At 38.0% G+C, this 20468-nt stretch overlaps 1 protein-coding gene across 3 annotated transcripts in view; it reads left to right on the forward strand.

Annotated features, from left to right (window-relative positions):
• Window positions 1–17906, forward strand: part of PDK3 (pyruvate dehydrogenase kinase 3) — a 63743-nt gene extending 45837 nt beyond the window's left edge. For 2 of the 3 annotated variants that reach the window (XM_050905560.1, XM_050905578.1), the window contains 6 exons: window positions 1300–1377; window positions 3533–3609; window positions 4841–4942; window positions 5555–5665; window positions 11220–11333; window positions 12452–17906. In XM_050905560.1, the coding sequence (XP_050761517.1) occupies window positions 1300–1377; window positions 3533–3609; window positions 4841–4942; window positions 5555–5665; window positions 11220–11333; window positions 12452–12595 (626 nt within the window). In that variant the 3' untranslated portion in view covers window positions 12596–17906. Of the gene's footprint in view, window positions 1–1299; window positions 1384–3532; window positions 3610–4840; window positions 4943–5554; window positions 5666–11219; window positions 11334–12451 lie in introns of all 3 variants that reach the window. The other variant, XM_050905569.1, reaches the window with a different exon arrangement.
• The last annotated feature ends 2562 nt before the right edge of the window (window positions 17907–20468 follow it).

Consider the following 20468-nt stretch of genomic DNA (forward strand, 5'->3'; position numbering starts at 1 on the left):
TCTCTGTGCAGCTTGGATATTAAATGGGATTTTGATCTTTTTACTAGGACACATTTTATTGTGTTAATGACAGGACCCTTTTAGAAGGTCTTTGGAGCTGACCATCTTGACACAAAAGATTCCTACTGGATAGCTGATTTTGAGAGACATTCCCGGGACCTGGTCAAGAACATTTCCAGTGTTGATTAGCTCCGTTTTACTAGCCCTCAAGTAGCATTTGTGTCAGCCTTGTGTGATATGTCCAGCCTTGCAGATGTCAGAACAACTGATAGAAATTTTTTTCAGATAACAGGGCACATTATAGATTATTTCTGTAGACATCTTGAAGGAGAACAATTATAGGTAACCAGCCCTTTCTGGGGACTAGTGATTTTACTTTCTTTGTGCTTGTCACGTAGCTCTGAGTCTTGGCAGCGACTCTTTTCTTTTGTAGTGTCACTTTGGACAAGAGGAAGAAGGTACATGTAGGGCGAGGTCAAATGTAATTGTTATGGTATCTTAGCAAATTTCTCTCTATCTGCAGAACTGCCCATCTGTTTCTGTGCTTGCTCTTAGCCCACACTTATTACAAGGAAGCCACTTTTGTTAAGGTAGCTTAAGCAATGTAGTTAGAACATCTTTGTGATTTCTCTTTAAGCTGACACTTGCTGCTTGTTTCTAAAATATTTTTGCAAATGAAGTATCCATTAATATTTTGAACCACTAAGAAATCTTTCGAACAGAACATGACTTAAACTTTCTTGCTGTATTTTGACAGTACATAAAGCCTGATTTGGATTATGGGGAGGCTTTTTTTTTTTTTTGGTTCAATAGGAAAGAATGAAGAATCTTAAGGATTCTTAAGATCTTAAAGATCCAGCTTTCCCCCCAAAAGACCTTGAAAATCAAGTATTGTAAACAGTATTGTGTTTGGAAAAACTGAATTTATGGTTGCAATGTCATCGTCTTATTTGAGATGGAAAGAACAAGCATTAAATTGGGATTGGGACATGACAAATAAGTAGATATTATGGTCAGCCTAAGATTATACCCTTCTGGTTTTCAAGCCCTGAACAAAGATGAAAACTAGCTTGTCTCTAGTAATCTACTTTTGTTTGTAGAGCTTTAAATAGAATTTGCCCTTTCCTGACAAATGGGCTATAAGCATGCAGAGAAAAAGGGATTAGAATGGATACCAGTTTCACACTTGTAAACTAGTTACTAAAATGAGTGTTCTGCTTGTAGTCTTTCACATACAGGGTGAACTTTGCTAGTTGTCTCTAGATGATTTTGATAAATCAGTGTTCTGTTGTTTTGTAGATGCTTATGAAACAGCTAAGATGTTATGTGAACAGTACTATCTGGTGGCACCTGATCTGGAAGTTGAAGAATTCAATGGTAATTGTGAAATTAATTTAAGTGATGTGTGTAAGAAAAAGCATTTCTACTATCTGTGATTTCTAGTTTTGTTAAGTAATTGTAAGTTATAACTTGAACTCTGCAGTCCTGTATGCAGAGTTACTCTTCTTCTTCTGATGTGTCTACATAGGCACCTGAATTACAGTTTATCATCATGACATGTTTACTTCTTGATGCTGAATGCAGAGTGCTATCTGCTGAATTTGCTATCACTTTAAGGAAGATAAAGTGGTCAAGAATCCTCATAACTGGGAAGGAAATATGCCTGCCTTCTAACTAATCTTTTAATAGAGCTAAAATTTGTTTCATTTTGAAGTATGCTTATAAATTCCACTGTCAGTCTCTGCACCAGTGGTGAGCTCTTCTGAGTAAGATGACAAAATTAGAAATTTTTTTACATAGTCTATGCTTTAAGTCCTATCACAAACTTCTCACATGAAAATCTGTTTCAAGTTGATTGCAAAGATGAAAATTGGATGCTATGAAACTGGTGAGACAGTCCTTGTCAGTGTATTGACTGATTTTTGTTCATCATTTCTATTGACAAACGGTAGATTTTTTTTTCTTTTAAAGTTAAAAAAAGAAATTGTCTTGAGTGATCCTGTCACAAATTTTGGACAGCTGTCCAAACATAAGACTAAGACGTTTCCAAACTTCAGCAGAAGAATTGCTAAAGTCTCAGAAATAGGTAACGCTCAAAATGGAGAGAGTGATGTATGGGAACATACGTTCGTCAAAGTACTACTTAATATTGTAGAAATACTTCTCTACACAAAGTGATATTGTCAACACTGAGGCATTACTACCAGCCCCATCTCCCAAAACCAAAGGACCCTACTTTCCCCCCTCCAAAACTGAGTGATTTTAGAGCTAAAAGTACTGAGTGCTGCGGCAGAGGAATCAGTGCAAAGCTCATTTGAAGGCCTAAGGAAAAAGATCCAACGTTAGAGAAAACAAGTTGCTGGATCTCATAAAAAAAGAAGCGAGGAAAGAATCACTTGTTTCCTTTAAACTAGCTTATTATCAACATGAGGAAAGCGACTTTGCAAATTACCTCACAAGAGCAACAATAACATGTTTTCTACGTGTACTCTATGCCTCAAACAAGTACGAATCAGTCTGCCTTGGTTTTGGTGACGCATAAGAGAATTGGAGTATAGACTCTGACAAAATTAACACAATAAAACAGAAAGTTGCCTTGCAACTGATTTTGCAGAGCATTGTTTTGGTCTTCTCCTTTTCCTCGGAGTTTTCACTGCTGGGTCTCTTAAAGTAATAACTGGTATTATTATCAGCCCTCAGTGCCAAAAAGGATGAAGTTGACTTCAGTCACGTTCTGTGTGCATGTTTGTATCTTCCTGCAATTTATGAAGCAGACATTTAGAGACTTTTCTTCAATGTGAACTGCTGCTGAGTCTGACAAGCTGTGACTCTATAGTTTAATGCCAGTAGATATTTGAATGTTCAGGGATGACTGCATCTTCAGCACCAAAACTGTCCTGGAATGTATTAAATGCAGCTGTATTATTTCCTGCCAAATCAATTAGCACTCTAGCATTCAGAGCTGTGCCAAGCCATACACCGCTGCTAAAACACTAACAACAGGACAACAGTGGACAAACAATTTGGTTATGATTTAGAATAAGAAAACTGTGATATTGTTTGAAATATATTTTGAAAATTTTTATGAATACTTTAGATTTTATATGTTTTAATTAAGGGAAAAGATGTAGTTGTTTTTAGAATATTTAAACAGTGCATTTTTTTAATTAAGAATCTTTTTGTGCAGCAAATATTATGCTTAAAAGAAAGTTTCCCACTTAAGTGGGAAAGTTCTTGTAGTTAACGTCAGTACGAAAACAAGCACTGCTTAGTAAATTTTCATATCTAAACAAAGTCTGCTGACGTAGATGTCTTTGAAAATCATCATTAGAATGTGTTATTTCAGGTGATAGCAGTAACTGAAATTTATGGTTTTACTTCATGGAGCTAATCTTGCACTTGGAAAATTAGCACATGCTTACATACTTGTCTTTGCCTACAGTTTCATGTTATTCCTGTAAATAGAAATGCTACAAAATACTGTTTCGAAAAAAAAATAATTTGACTTTTTTATTTTTTTTTTTTTTTTTAGCTAAAGCTCCAAACAAGCCTATTCAAGTAGTCTATGTACCTTCTCATTTGTTTCATATGTTATTTGAATTATTCAAGGTAGGTTGCACTTGTTAATATTTGGAAGGGTCTTGTGAACTTACATTACTGTTGAAATTGAGATTCTTTTCAGTTACAGTTCTTAAATGTTATTTCAGTTTTCCTTTCTTAAACTTATTCTTAAACAAGTGAAGAGGGTTTGAAACTGTTAAAAGCTAGGCTTACAGCCCTTTCTTATGCCCTTGTGTACTTAAAAAAAATTTCTGTGTTTTCCCACTTCTCCTTTTGTGCTTTTGCAGCTGATTAACTTAAAACACTCAGTCTGTTTTTGCAATGATGATTTATTCATTACCTTGCAGTTTTCATAAACTTGCTTCGTTATTGCATATTTGAGGACTGGTTAGGCTCAGTGTCTTTATTGTGAAAACAGCCCATATGTCTTTGAATAGTGTAAATGACATGCTTTGTTTTGTTTTTATTTGTGTTTTCTGAATAATTGGAACAACAGTGAAAATGGAACATGTGAGAGCTATTGGATGCTTTTGAATAAGATAGGTGGTCTCTAGGTGGTGCAATTGAACACCAGAAATTCAGGGGAAAAAAATGCATTTGGTCAGAGAGAAACTTTTCCTAAATAATGGTATTTGGGGCTTGATTTCTGACATTTTTCAAGTACGTTCATTTAGATCTTCCCCTATTTTGCCATTTGTAACATTAGTTCTAGGGCAGAACAGGTGAGAATTTGTACACTACTTGTAGGTATGTTTTGGTACAAGTCATGAAACAGTATGAAACCAGTAAGTTGTAGCTGTAAGTAGTGGTAATCTGTGATGGACTGGCAGTGGAAACTCTGTTAATAGATATGATAAAGTCAGATTGATAGATGGTAGCTTAACAATTATGTGACCCAGGCTGAGAAAATCAAAGCTTGTTCTCTGTGGTAAACATCACTATTGGTGTTCTGCAAGTTGGAGGTGAAGGATGTTGCCATCCCTTATATATAATTACTTGATTTCATACCGAAAAAAAAGTTTTCTTGCTTTATGTTCTCTGACTCTATGTCAAATAGATAAAAGTATGTATAATGGAGTTCTGATGTAAAAGTTTAACTGGACAATTCATTGACTTGCAAGCACTTCTTGAATTTGTTTTAAATACGGCCTTTTCTGTCTTGTATACAAATGTAGGACAAAGTATCTAGATTCAACAAAATAAATGCAAGTTCTAAGTTGTCACAAAAAGCATATATGGTAAAGTTAGAATCAAAGACACTTTTTTCTTTTATCTTCAGAATTCAATGAGAGCTACAGTGGAATTGCATGAAGGTAAGAGAGAACGCTATCCATCGATCAAAACCTTAGTCACTTTGGGGAAAGAAGATCTATCTATTAAGGTAAATGCCTAAAAATAATATGCAGCTTCCAAACCTTGTAGGTTTAGAATAGTATGACTTGTGATTTGAAAAGGCAAGTTAATGACTGTATCATTTCTGACACTTGCTTCATATTCATTAGAATAGAATATTTTCAGTTGGAAGTGACCTACAAGGATCATCTAGTCCAACTGCCTGACCACTTCAGGGCTGACCAAAAGTTAAAGCGTGTTATTAAGGGCTTTGTCCAAATGCCTCTTGAACTCTCACAGGCTTGGGGCACCGACCACCTCTCTAGGAAGCCTGTTCCAGTGTTTGACCACCCTCTCGGTAAAGGAATGCTTCCTCATGTCCAGTCTGAACCTCCCCTGGCACAGCTTTGAACCATTCCCTCACGTCCTATCACTGGATCCCAGGGAGAAGAGACCAGCACCTCCCTCTCCATTTCCCCTCCTCAGGAAGCTGTAGAGCACATAGGCGTCACCCCTCAGCCTCCTTTTTTCCAAACTGGACAAATCCAAAGTCCTTAGCTGCTCCTTTAATATTTCTAAAGTCATTTAGATAATGCTGCTTGAGTTTTGCAGGCTTTTTTCAGAACATAATGTTTAAAACTCTTAACTTTTCATTCCTTAGATAAGTGATCAAGGTGGAGGTGTACCATTAAGAAAAATAGACAGATTGTTTAACTACATGTACTCAACAGCACCCAGGCCTAGTTTGGAGCCCTCGCGAGCTGTGCCTTTGGTAAGCAATTGCAATATGTATTTAAATGTCCCTTTGCACTACTCTGGTTGTACATTTCCCTTCACTGCAATCTTCTGGATCAGGTTTTCCGTTGAAGAAACTGTTTATCATTAGCAATTCTGTGCAGGTAAAACGTATCAGGAGAAAATGGGTTCTGTTATCATCAGTTAGTCTTTGGAATAGAAAATTGCCTTTCTTTGTCTTGACATTATATTCTTGGAAACAAGCATGTCTGGATAAGCACAATATTTTCACAGGTTAATGGACAGGATTTTTAGTGCTATATTACTGAGAAGGTGGATAACCTAATGAGCTCCTCTTTGGCGTGTAAATTACTGTTTATCTAAGTTTCCTATAATAATGTATTGAAAAGGTAAGCCACGCTCAGAATTACAGCACTTGAGAAACACCTCCTGGTAATGCACAAGCTTATATTGAACTTTGAAAATTATTTTTATATAAGTTATGGACTGTAAAAACACATTTAAAAAAATAAATTCCAAAACCTGCATGTGATATGAACACTTTTGGTATATTTCTGTTCAGTTGGAAATATCTCATGTGATATTCCCTTCTGAGATGTATCAGGGTCAGATTTCAAACAAACAAAATTCCCCATAGTTTCTTCTAAGCAGGGAATTATTTCAGTGTTGAACGTGTAGATTCTTTTAGTAAGCATGATTTTCTAAATTATTATTAAAATTAAATTATTATTTCTAAATTATTTTATTGAATTACATATTGGCTCATTGTGAAAAAAATGATATAGTTACTGTTCCATATGACTGGCTTTCAATAAGTGGATTAATACTGATACTGTATTCTTGCCTCTTCTCATCTTTGTTCTCTGTTGCTTCTGATGCAATCCTTTATCTGCAAGCATGTCAAGAAAAAGTTGATTCTTTGAGAAATTTGCTTTCCTTATTTAGGAACACTCATCTAGCATGTTCTTAAGTGTTGTGTTTTGTTTTGGTTTTTTTTTTTCCTGCTGATACTTCTGTGCTTGAAGTGCCTTCAGGCAGCTAATAAAATGTGGCACAGAGAGTATGTGACTATTTCTGATACAAAACAATTAACAGTGAACTGAGGGTGAAACCAGTTCAGAGTGGTTCAGAGATAATAAATTCCCTTTTAGATTTTTAGCAGAAAGTCTTTATGGTACTGTCTTAGCCCACAGTTCATAACATTGTGGCACATAAGTATATTGCATTGTTTTCACCAGTGTTTGATGCCAGCGCGGTAGGTGTGAAACCCAGTTCTGTATCTGCATTGACTTGATATTAATCCTTCACAGCTCCTACCTCTACAACGCATCTTAGTAATATGTTTCAAACTTTTACTTTTTCATAGAAAATCTTCTTGAATTAGATGAGTGATAAGGAACAGGCCTTAATTCAAAGATAAACTTTTTTCTTTATTTCAAGAATGGTAGAATCTTTCTTGATTCACAATCTGCCTTTGCTGAGACGGAACAATTTACTGTGTCAGCCTACAAGGATTTCCTGAAACTTCTTCTCACTATAAACTTATACCTTGATTACCAGTCGTATTCACTATTAAAATATCTCTTCCTTTGTGGCGCTCTGATTGTAAAATGTGTTCATTTTAGGATTGACACTATTATTTCCCCCCCCCCCCCCCCCCCCCCCCCCCCCCCCCCCCGTGGATCTTTAGCAATGCATTCCTGTGTTTAATTTCTTCATCTTCAAGACCGCTTACTTTGATTCTGTGGCATTTATACTTAGTATTCTTCTATTGTACCCCATTTTCAGGCCTTGTTTTTCTCTTCAGACTATACGTCACTGTAGTCAGACCTGCAAAGTATCCCCCTCTCTTGTGAACCTGGCAGCTTTTGCCCTGTGAGTCTGACTGATGCCTGTACATTACTGAATGTTGAGAAGAGTTGTTAAGCTCTGTTATTTATATGTGTGTGCAGAAAGAAAAAAGTCAAGAACTGGGAGTCTGTGGCATATCTTTCCACTAAGAGGAAAAAGGACTTGGCAGTGAAGCTTGACGCATCATGTATTATGGCCCAGATCTAGTTATAAAACCAATTATACTATACTTTGTATGTCAGTCTAGAAATAAAAATCCTTCGGCAGAAATGTTACGCATAAATCCTCTTCGAAGTCCATACAGAAGGAGAGTTTCTGTATTGCTTAGTGCCAAAGACCAAACCACTTAAGAATTTTGGTGCTCCAGAAGGTAGGTAGGTCTGTGCTTGTGTCATTCTTGACTTAGATAATATTCTAAACTAAATTGCAGTGCAATGTAAATAGACATATTTTTCTGTTCTAACAATCCCTCCCCTTGTTGTGTGATCCCCTGTCTAGTTTATGAAATATTCATGGACTTGGGGAGTGGAAGAGAGGGTCTTTTTGTTGAATGGTGAAAATTCTTTCTCAGTGTCATTGCAAATGTTGTTTAAAAACTGCTGAGAAACCTTGTTACCATGGCAGCATTCAGATTCTAGCAGGTCTTGTGTTCATCTATACTGCTATACGCATAGTGGAAATGTTAGAAACACATGGTAATGTTTAATGATAATTAGGTTTTCTTAGAGAATTTAATGATTCTCCCTCTGGCAGCATTTGTTTATAGTGGGAGAAACGTGGCTTAAATTAGGTTTAATTAAACCTGTAGACACTAGTAACACAGAAATATAATGATTTCCTATTTGTATAATGCATACTGTAATATTTAATGAGAAATTGACTCTAAAAAGCTTTCCCTTCTCAAGGCAGATGTGCCATCATTGACTATATTCTGTCATCTGTGTCAAGCACAGACCTATGTAGTAATCACTTCCTGTTAATTGTCTGTTGCAAAATAGACATTTTGCAAGGTCTTGCCTTAACAAGGTACTCATCTGGGATCTATTGTCTTCATATTTCTTACAAGTTATCTGTTTTGGAAAATACCCTGAAGACAATGTAGAGAAGAGACTGACAGGAAATTTTTGGAAGAGGGCAGTATGAAATAATTATTTGGGCTAGCACAGAGTGTAAAAAGATTTTCCTGGAAGGAGCAGGAGGCAAACAGAACTTGGGCATGGGTTTCAAGGAGGTGTAATTCTGGAGAGAGGAAACTATATGTGTTTTCAGGATTGCTTGATACTGTCATTTACTTGAGCTGTTCCTGGGGGTATATACTATCTACAATTTGCCTTTTGGTTGCTGTGCTTTTTAGTTTCTGTAATGTATGTATTGTCTGGTCTCCAGAAAAAATGCAAGTCAGTTTTTGGAATCTTTTTAGTTCTTTCTAAGACAGTCAAATAACTTCCATTTTTTAGAGGTTAAGAAAGAAATGCATCTCATTTCAAGACCAGATGTTTGAAAGTGATGCATGTGTCTCTAGTGGGAGTCTTTGAGAATTATGTTTTTAAAGCATACTGTTGTTTGAAAAAGGGCAGCTAAGCAACTGTTTTAACTATGGAAATGGACACTAATAACTATGAGAAGCAGTGTGAGTAGAAAAGGGCATCTTTGGCATTTCTGTTTCTCATTTTGCTCAGAACAACTGAGTGAGCAACTCTAACCAGTTTAAGATCACTAAATTTTGACTTCTGTAAAAACAAGGCGAAGAGGTCAAAAGATACTGTAGAGATAGTAGATGAGAGCAAGAGAATTTGTGATGGGTACTGTAGTACGAAGTTCTTTAATGTTCACCCCTCAAGGGATTTCCTGTAAAATGATACCACATATTAGCTGTGTATAATGCTTACAAGTCCTCTTTCTTAGCCTTCTCTTTTTTTGTATCATTTTGGGGCTTTGTTTTTAAGATTCAGAGTGTGATTCTCAGTCATCTGTCAGGTTGCCTTTGTAGAAATATTATAGTGGAATAAGTGTATTGGTTTTCTGAACACTTGTGCTGGTTTTGGCTGGGGTAGAGTTAATTTTCTTCATAGTAGCTGGTATGGGGCTAGGTTTTGGATTTGTGCTGGAAACTGTTGATAACACAGGGATCTTTTCATTACTGCTGAGCAGTGCTTACACAGAGTCAAGGTCTTCTCTGCCTCTCACACCACCCCACCAGCGAGTAGGCTGGGGGTGCACAAGAAGTTCGGAGGGGACACAGCTGGGACAGCTGACCCCAACTGACCAAAGGGATATTCCAGACCACATGACATCATGCTCTGCATATCAAGCTGGGGGAAGTGGGGGATGTTCGGAGTGATGGCGTTTGTCTTCCCAAGTACCCATTACATGTGATGGAGCCCTGCTTTCCGGGAGATGGCTGAACACCTGCCTGCCGATGGGAAGTGGTGAATGAATTCCTTGTTTTGCTTTGCTTGCATGCACGGCTTTTGCTTTACTTATTAAACTGCCTTTATCTCAATCCATGAGTTTTCTCACTTTTACTCTTCTGACTCTCCCCACCATCCCTTTGGGGGGAAGTGAGTGAGCGGCTGTGTGGTGCTTAGTTGCCAGCTGGGGTTAAACCATGACAAAACTATAGGTGTCTAATTCTTCTTGTAATCCACCCTTACAGAAAAGTTGTATTACTCCATTGCCTTGTATATCCTTCTTTTCAAATGCTTGTGTGTCTGGAATCCTTCCCTTATTGCTCTGGATAGTCCTGAAAAATTCAGGGGGGGTTCGGGTGAATAATCAGCCACTGTGATTCTCAGCACATACCCAGTCATCTGAAAGAGTAGATGTGTAGACCGAAATCTTACTCCCTGGCTGCAGTGAGAGAGGCTTGGGGTTTTTATAACTTTTTCTGACAAGAGTGGGTTGGAAAAGGTGCCAAGTGTTGACCTTGTTGCAGCTATGGTTATAAATATTAGTGTTGTAAATTTAAAATCTAAAATTTGTACCTGTCAAGTCTACTGTGCTTTGAAAATTGTGTGGTCTGTACAGGGTCTCAGTCCTCAGTAGATCATTCAGTGCTGTGGAATCCTGATCTTTTGTTAGATGGGTAAACAACAGCGAGGATTATTTGCCTTGTATTGCTTTGTATGTAGTCCTCTGCAGTAGTCTTCCAATCTCTATTGCAGTATGGCATCAGCAATCACTTAATAGTGTGACCTAGATGAAGTAAACAGAGTGGCCTCTGGCTTCCTTGGGTAGTCTCCTAAGTGTGGAGACGTTTGAGAATAATAATCCCAGGCTTGGGGGAGAAAAAACATGCTGTCAAAAATCTGATTTTTACGAAAGAAAGAATGGAATGTTACAGCATTGGTAATCATAGTGAGGAAGCAGTAGAGAGTATCGGTTTGCTTTGATGATTGGAGGCAGCATGTACTGTATGTTACACCTACCTGCCTCTTTGAGAAAATGCAAAATGGACAAGGTAGTCCTAACAAAGGACTCTGATATTTTTCCCTTTTCCGTACTTAAACTAAAAAATCATGCCTAGGAAAAAAGGAGCTTGCTCAAAAGGCTGAATACCAGCTTATAGTGTAGGCTGAGTAATAAAGGAAAGCTTTAAAAGTAATTTGATGCAAATCTAATATTTGGGTATCTTCTGTTTTATAAATGAATGCAGTGATCTGTTGCATTTTTTTTTAACTTTCCATTATGTTTTTTCTTTTGTTTTCTTGTTTTTGTAGGCTGGGTTTGGCTATGGCTTGCCAATTTCTCGTCTGTACGCTAGGTACTTTCAAGGTGACCTTAAACTCTACTCAATGGAAGGCGTTGGTTCAGATGCTGTAATTTATTTGAAGGTATGAATTTGACCCTTTTGTAAGCTAGTAATGCAGTGCAGTTTCTTTATAGCAGGCTGAATAAGTGAACTTTCTCTCTTTTCACTCTTCAACTTGTTTTCAAATTTGTAATTGCTGTCTTCGTTATATTTTATCTAAATCAGTTACACAGAATCCTAAAAAACAAGGTTATAAATATTAACCCGGCACTAATACTAGTTAGTTTGCTTTGGTTTTGTTTGGTTTTTTTTTCAGTCCCGTGTTGTATCTTTGTATTTTGTTAATCCATCATAAGTGCTGAATTTTCAAAGAACTGTGTGATGAGAGACAATTTTGGTTAATACTTTTTGATTCTAAAAGTTTTGACCGCAGTAAAACTGAGAAGACTATTGACTAACTCCTGACTAGTACAGATTTTTTTTCTGTGCAGTTCTTGACCTTTGTGCAATAGACTGTATTGATCCTGTTGTCATATTTTGGGAGATCCCAGGCTACGCAGGGGCTTAATGTTGAAACTAACTGCTTGAATTTCATCAGGGAATTTAAAAGAATATAGTGTATAGCTCATGCGTAGGTCGTTGACTTAGCATTGCCGCTGTGCCTTGCTGTATGTGGCAAGTGAGTTGTGGAGTCCTGTGCTAACTTTAGTTTCTGATGGGTTTAATCCGGTGCATGTATGTGTGGAGGAAAAAGGTATGGTCTTTCTCAGAGGAAAAAGGCATGCTAATGGGCTGATCAGTCCTCACAGATCAGTGTGCTGACAGAGTCCGAGCTTGCTGGAGAAGTGAAATGTTTAAGTAAAGTATCTGGCTGCCCCGTGTCAATGACAAATCTCCCTAAAATGTTTTTGACCAAAACTTCCTTCCTTGCTGTCTTTGTAGACACCGCTCCCTGGAAAGAAGGGAAATATTTGAAAGTGTTACTATTTTCTTTTAACTTTTACTGTGACTAGTACTTTGACTATGACTACAGTGATTAGTCACAGCGAAACTATTTTCAAAATAGTGTTGTGACACGTAACACTTGGATAATTGAGACACTTGTTTGATACAGAAGTTGTAACTGTAGAACTCCTCAGAGTATCGTCTTGCTCTTGGTATCTCTAATGATATCTTACCATTGCTTTTGTTTTTCCATAGGCCCTTTCAAGTGAATCATTTGAAAGACTTCCCGTTTTTAATAAGTCAGCATGGCGACACTACAAGACCACACCTGAAGCAGATGACTGGAGCAATCCTAGCAGTGAACCAAGGGATGCTTCTAAATATAAAGCTAATCGATAATTTGCCACCTTTTGTCTCTGTTGGAGATGACCTCTGCATTCAGTATAAAGTCTCTGCTTTGTTCCAAAATCCTTCAAACCACAATAGCTAATTACTTCCAAACCAAGACCTAATCAGGGCATTGAAAAATACTAAGAACAAAGTGATGATTGGGACTTAAAGGAAGGCACTAAGCACGTTTGGTATGTGAATCCTGTCTACTTCACCAGAATATGCTTGGTTGCTTCAGTCATGCATTGACAAAAGGGATTGCACTGTGATTGCACTTAAGAATACAATGTTGTAACAAAAAGATACTATTTGAAATGGCCAATTTTTATTCCAATATAAGGATTGGCAAGATGTGCAGAATCCCTTTAAATGGTGAATAGTGTCTTGCACAGCAATATGGTATAAGAGAAAAATTCTAATGTAGTTAAACATACGCTTTGAAAATCCACTCTTTGCTGCGTTTTATATTGCACAGTGTCACCTGTTACAGAAAATCCCTTTGAGCTCTTCAGATCTTATATCTAATGAGCTTATAAATGCATAGTTCTAAAAAGGGTTGTGCAGCTTTAAACTGATGCTTTCCCCAAATTCCGAAATCCATTTGTCAAGTGCATACAAAAATTATGTTGTTATAAGACATTGGGACTTCCACTTCTTGGTATGCACCTTAATGATTTTCTTGACACCCAAACACAGAAATGCATTTCTATACATTTTTCCTTGTTTTGAGGAAAGATCATAAGTAGTTAGATCATCTCTCCATACAAGAAATTCTGTCAATACAGGGGCAGGGTGGTAATTCAATTTCATGTTTATTGCCTATCACGTTGGGGAGGTTGGGGAGCAGAGAGAAATGCTGAAAGGCCAGACAGCCAGTCATACAAATGAATTTGCCTTAAGAGCATTGGTTGCTTGGAACCTGATTAGTTTCAAATCTGTAAATAGTTTGCAAAGTTATTTATATATTCAATGTCTGACTATAGTCTGGTAATCTGAATTTGTAGTGTATATAAAGATGTTGTACACCAGCTTTTGGAAAGTGTCATTGGTCTAAATACATGAAACTGGAAATATTGTAGAAATGGGAGGGACAAAACATAGCCGGTACCTGATTTAAGGGAAAAAAAAAAATCAAAGAGAAAAAACCCAAGTATTTTCCCCTTAAATTTATTGTAAGGGTTATTGCTGACTATTAGGAAACTGTTCTTCACCAAGTCTTTGCCGAATACTGTTTCTGATATTATGGTCTTTCAGAAAAAATTGTGAAATTTAGAAGTTCTGGTGATATCCTAGCCGTGGGAATAAATTAGATGAGTTGTAAGTAACTCTGATGCACCCTCAGTTTCTCTTAGGTGTTTTGATATTTTTTTGAAAGAAATTGCAGATTTTAGCATGGAAAAATGAAACTTGTTTACTAAAATTGTGGGGGAACCGTCCCTTTTGCCCTCCCAATATTTATTTTTATAAAGAACTGATCTATTAGGCAAACAGGGAAATAATGAGAAATTCCTAGATATTTTTAAAAAAATCTTAGTTTGACTTAACGATAGTACTTTGCACTTACACAGCACATTTCATCGAAGGATTACAAAGTGCTTTGAGCAATAAACTTCACATAGCCCCATTTCTGAAGAGTCGGAGTCCTTACCTTGCAAACCTTTACTCTTACCTGTCGCAGTCAGTTCAAGAATTTGTATGCGAGTAGTTCATGCGTTTGCAGGGCTTGAGGTTCTGTGGGCTTCACTACACTGTACAGATAAGTCACGTTGGAGCGCCAGGTTGTTTTAACGCGCTCTCATACATGTCTCTGCGCAGCGCTGCCGTGCTGTTCAGAGGTGGAGGTACCGGGACAGCTGCTGAAGGCTGTCCGACTTGTTAGCTGGTAAGCGGTGCCCTTCTGAGCCCCCTCTGCCAGCGGGTAGGAAGAGGGAGCGTGCTGATGAGGCCGTCCTCTTCAGTTCCCGAACTCGTTTGACCCTGGCTAGGGGATCTTTACGTGGCATGGTGAGGGCGTAATGCGTGTGGCCTCCAGAGCAATAACTTCCCATGACTGCAGGCACTGCTGCGGAGAAGGCAAATTGATCTCACCCCAGCAGCATAGCTGTACCGCTTGAATAGCAGAGTAATAGGTTGACTGAAACACCAGTTGGAATTCACATCTACTAAAATTTAGTCACTTCACTTCTGCCCTCACCTGTAACTTCTTACTGTTTTTAAAATTCATTTCAAGTTGTGTAGGTTTTCTAGTAATCGCAGAGGAGGGCTTGCTTAAAAATAGAAGTTTGTGATGAAACTAATATTTTCCCAGTTGCGTGTGGTCAGTTTTTCCCAGAACATTACGTAAAACATTCCAAGGAATAAGAGAGTTTGTGTAAGAAGCTGAGTTTCAGCTTTTGTTAGAAATCGTATTTTGAAGTAGTAAATCCTGACCTGGTGCTTCTTTTTGGCTGTCCCATTATACATGGAGAGGGAGCAGAAAGAAAAGAAGGGATGCAGGCATACTGAACTTGTTTTCATGAAGTGGATGTAAACCATGGAAGCCAGTGAATGAAAGCTGAAGATACCATGGAGGATGTTATGGTACATTAGTCATTTCACTTCTTTATTCACAAAAACAACTGCCTGGCTTTCAGGACTGAAGTGCTCTAGTACTTGAAACCTGAAGTCCCCTGAAATGGCACCTATTTGGAGGAACCCTGAGCATGTACGAGCAGCTCAAAGCAGGAAGGTAGAGCACAAGGAATGCATTTTCTTTCCATTTCCCAAGGCCTGTTCGTGGGCGTTACGGTGAATATGAGCGAGAAGCAACTTTTCTCCTCTCCAACCTTGTCTAGGCAGCCTGTGCTTTAGTGGAGATCCCAGGTACGCCATAAATTGTTCTTCACTCACTGTCCTTGTGCCATGTTTCTACGTAGGGGTATTGGTCTGAAAACTGTCTTAAGAAACAGCAGCAGCAGACCTTCGATTAGAAGAGAGGTTTTCAATGGGTATGCCTGAAAAATGAGGGTGGATGGGTTTTTAATATGGCTAGTTTAACTACAGATACTGATCTTTTTTCAGTTACTTCTGCCTTTGATTGGAGCCTGTTATATAACTGTTTGTTTTAATATCTTGGGGCTGTTAATTCCAAACTTTCTGATGATATAAAAGTATATTTCTTTTTTATGGATTTCAGATGGATGGCCTGCTAATGTTATTGCAACCTGCTTGTCTTGAGTTACAGGACACATAAATAGAAAAAAATGTTTTCAGTGAAAATGCTTCGTATCTGTTGTATTTAGTGATTAACAGAAACAAACTGAGCAAGAGATGTTTGCTCCTCAATTCTTCCTGAGAATTTACAAACAACTTCTATATGTCATAGTGTAACAAACAGTTTAACTTTTTTGTCCAGTATGCGTTTTTCTGGTGTATGTGTCTTGAACGTAATCTATTAATCCCCTGCGTAGTTTAATATTAATAGATGCTGAAGTCTCTCCAAATGATATACATATTTGTGCTCCCTGCTTTTCTAGGCTTTGTTCTGAGGCTAACAAGGGGTCTTTCGGAGTCAGCACTTGATGAGAAATATTCAGAAGATACTGAAATGCTTCTTTTACAACTCAAATGCACAGTCTTGGCCTCTGCACTTGACTGATGACCTAGGATAGTACTGAGAAAGTCTTTGTCCTGCTGCAGTTTGTGCTACCTCTTGGGCAGTGTTTAAAGCAGGTCCCTTGACACGTGCTTAAAGAATATGGATATTAATTGTAGTGTTCTTGGAAAACTCAAGCTACTTTTTGGCTATGTAAGCTACACTTGCTGCTCCAACTGGATAACATGCTTTTCTTTGTCCTCGGTGGCATGTAGAATTTGCTTTGAAACAGCTGTTCACTTTCTCCATAAAGTGAGCAAGAGTGATCTTTCAGTGTAGTGCAATCTCCTGTTCACCTCCACCCAAACTTAGTATTTAGGGTGAAATCTTGACCCCATTGACCAGGTCATGCTGGGGGGAAGACATTTCCCCTCCCCTTTAATAAGCACTTCTAGATCCTTGTGTTAGGTGCTGCAAAGTGCAAAGTGGTCTTGATTGATAGAAATAATTTTGTAGAAAACAGCCTAAATGTTTATTGTTAGTATTTATCTCTTGAGGATAACCATGTCCGATTGTGCGGTGTTCAGTTTCCTTGCATGTTTCCTCAGTTGCCATATAGATGCTGTGGTTTCTAATAGCTCTTCATCTCTTCTTCCTGACATACTCACCTGCCTGTGAATTAATATATATAAACGTGTTTTTGCAGAACTTTTAAGAGAACATGATGGCACATGACAGAACGATGTATTACTGAGTTCAAATGTGAGTTTATTCACGAATGAGGAACATAGTTATAAATTGTGTAGCGACTTCAGAGCTGAATCTTGCAAATACTTGCACAAGTAAACCGTGTATGAGAGTAATCCCACTTAAATGAATCTGTTCTCAGGATCAGGACTTGAGCTGTTGACATTAATTTGAAACAATGAAGATTTGTGTAACTGAAGTGGCTTTCTAATTAAAAATAAATAAGAAAATTTAAAGTTCACGTGCTTTAATTGCAGTATTATGTTGCCTTAAAAGATCTCAGAAATTGGCATAGAGAACTTGTTTGCTTCTTAAAGCTAGAGATTTTTTTTTTTGTGTCATATCAGTAGGATTGATGTGTTTGCAATAATTCTGACATTGTCAAACTAGTATTAATTGCTTTATTAAAATTTTTCCTTTGAATTGAATACTGTCGAGAGGTGCCAGATCGACAGTCCTTTGAAATTCATACCCCCTGTAGATCCTGTCAGGCAGTGGCAGGGCATGTTTCCAGGCGGTGCACTATCAGTGCTCTCAGCTGTTCAGCAAGGACTGTCCCGATGCCAGGGGCCTGCTAGCTGTTCCGCGCTTGCCACCTCTGATGAACTGTTAACAGTGTGCTAAACTTGCATTGGGTTTTATGATGTGAGGTTCTGACGTGGGTGGAAATGAAGTCAGTTTGTTCCCGGCATCGGTTATGGGACAGAACTCTTCCTGGTGAGCTGGCCTGTGTTGCTTGCGCCTGGCGTCCAAGAGGGAAGGAGGTCTCGTGCTGCCTTGCCTCTGAGGTGGCATCATGTGAATCAACTGAACCTGTAATGGAGGAGTGGGAAGCTAATTTTTCATGAGATTACTTGGTGATGTTTTAAAATTGATTTTGAGGCTTCTGTAACTTGTGTTGGAATTGTTTCTAGTCCAATACCCATGTATATAATTTGTGTATACTCTTATTTTCCTTTTTTCTTTCCATTGCTGACAAATAAAAATATGTAAAAACTACAGGGTGACATTTTTAAGGGACTGATTCGGTTTCACACACTGTGGAGGTTAGTTTGTGATTTGGCAGCCCAAGGTCAACTTCACACGTGCCTACAGAGGGACACCCTCAGAGAGCTGCAGTTGGGAGCTCAGAGTATTTTTAGATAAAAGTGTTTTTCTTGCCTGTTTTGTCACAAAGCAGTTTGAAATCTGCTGTGGAAACATACGTTTGAGTGTTGCCATGTCCATCTCCTCCCCCCCCCCCCCCCCCCCCCCCCCCGAGATTTATTGTTAATATCTCAAGCATAATTTATTTTTTGTTAAGTTGGTTCTAGAACAATATATATAAATGCAATTGCTTCCATATTGTATTACTCTGCATTTTCAGGTACATTTAACCTGATCTGGTTTGTAGATCCAGGTAGATTTTCAGACTTTAAAACTTTTTACAGTCTTTCATAAATATGTTTTATTCCTGTCAGATGTGAGTCTTTGTGAAATGCTTATTTTCACAAGAAGCTCTAGTTTTCATTCTGAAGTTACCTTTCAGTGATTCTTGTGGCACGAAACTTGATTTGTTTTTTAAAAAGATAAAATCACGTGCTAACATAGCTGAACTTCACAGTTCTTGATTTTGCTGTTATGCCAAGGACCTGATATCAAAATATTTACAAAGACAGCAGTTGTATGGAAAATAAAATTGTACTTGGTTTGAGTGGAAAAATTGAAATGTAAGAATTTTTTTGCTCATTGTAAATCTGAAGATGTCTCTTTCTACAAAATAATGGAACTGCAAAAGCATTTGTGGGAGACTGGCTTCTTGGAAAAGTAGTCACTACAGAAGTTACTCTGGGTCCATCACACTTCTGCAAATATTTTTTCTACGTTACTCCTTTCTCTATGCAGATAAGCTCCCTGGTTTCTATCGGTTCGTAGCTTGGGGGTGGGGGTGGGGGGGGAAGCGAAGAAGTGTAGGTTGGAATGTGTACCCTAAAGTATTTTGGGATAAAACTTAATTTTCTCTTTTGTAGTCTGAGAAAATTGGGTTAACCTAGTGACTCTTGGTTTACTCTCTCTTTCTAACTAGTATTCATTGCTCCTTTCTCAGAACATTGAGGTAAGAAAAGTTCAGGCCTCTTATGTAGAAACTGCTGTTTCTGAATAGCTGCCTAAAATTGAAAGTCTCTGGCAAGAACCCCAAATTCTCCTTTTCTCACTTTCTTAGAGGAATCCAGAAACGGTTATAGTTTAAGAGCATTAAGTTGAAACAATTATAAATTAAACTTACTCGGTGACTGAGAACTTGGCCATTTGAAAATATGAAGTAGTATTTTTAAAAATGAGCTTTGTTTCATCATCTCCAAATTCTTGGTTTTGAGGGAACACACAGGTTTATAAGCAGAAAAGGTGTTGGCATTGGCAAAACATTAAGAGCTGAATTACAGAGTTTTGGTGCCATCTGTACGCTACGTATGTTTTAAACTTTGCTACAATTCAGCTAGACTATTGTGGTTTCGCTAACAATTTTGTTATGTAAGTGTATGGGCTTTTTCCTTTGGTTTTATAGCCCTTACTGTTGATCAAGACTTAATAATGTATTGATTTAATAATTCATTGGTTTAATATATCAATGCAAGTAGCAGAAGGGAGTATTTAACCCCTTGAATCATCACTGTTACTGTGGTAGCAGCAGCACAGCTTCACAGCACTTCAGACGGCTGGTTTGCAGAAGTACGGGATTTAGAGGGACCAAATTCAGTGAGGTGCTGAAGGTAGGGATTGAGCTACCTGTTCTGGCAGGGCTGATGCTTCCTCTCAAGTGAATAGAGATGAAGCCTACGGTTTTAGCCACTTCTAATATTTCTGTGGAGGGTTACGCTTCCTTTACTGTTCAATATTATTAAGGATTGCCTCCAATTCGTCCTTGCTGCTTGGAGTTCCTGATTTCCTGACATGGAAGCAGCAGAAGCTCCTACAGCGGTTTAGAACCAGAAGTGAGTTATTGAGGATTTCTGAAACTCTGGTATCCGCTTGTTCTGGGTACGTCAGCGTGGTTTGTCACCACACATTGGTTTCTTTGAAGCATATGAGCACCTTTTGGGTTTGGTTTTTTTCTGCTACATAAATCTCCCTAAAGCTAAAGTTTCCTGGATTGTTCTTGACGTCTGAAATACCTGTTATAAAATAACACCCAAGGCTTCTACTTTGAAATTTCTCCAGCTTTCCATAAAGTTTTATATGCGTTCGTAACTTATTCAAGAAAATGAGAAAACAAAGTTTCTTACCAAGCGATTCCAGAGCAGGAAAATGCCTGGAGACCCAGCTTGCTTGACTCATTAACTTTCTTACGAAGTAATAAATGAGGCTCCAGATGGTCAGAATTTTGCTAGAACTGAGATAATTTTCTTTCAGATGAGGAATTTATTTTAAAGCTTCAGATGAGAAGAAATCTGTGTGTTGTACTTTCTTGCTGCTTGCCATTTGCCATGATAGGATATTCACAGGAGCTGAGTGGTTAATTAAGTAGCTCAAAATTGCAAAATCTGTCAGCATGTACCGCATAATATTTGACAGTAGCTGTCT

Source organism: Gymnogyps californianus, chromosome 1 (assembly GCF_018139145.2).
Source record: "Gymnogyps californianus isolate 813 chromosome 1, ASM1813914v2, whole genome shotgun sequence".
In the NCBI taxonomy this organism is placed as follows: Eukaryota; Metazoa; Chordata; class Aves; order Accipitriformes; family Cathartidae; genus Gymnogyps; species Gymnogyps californianus.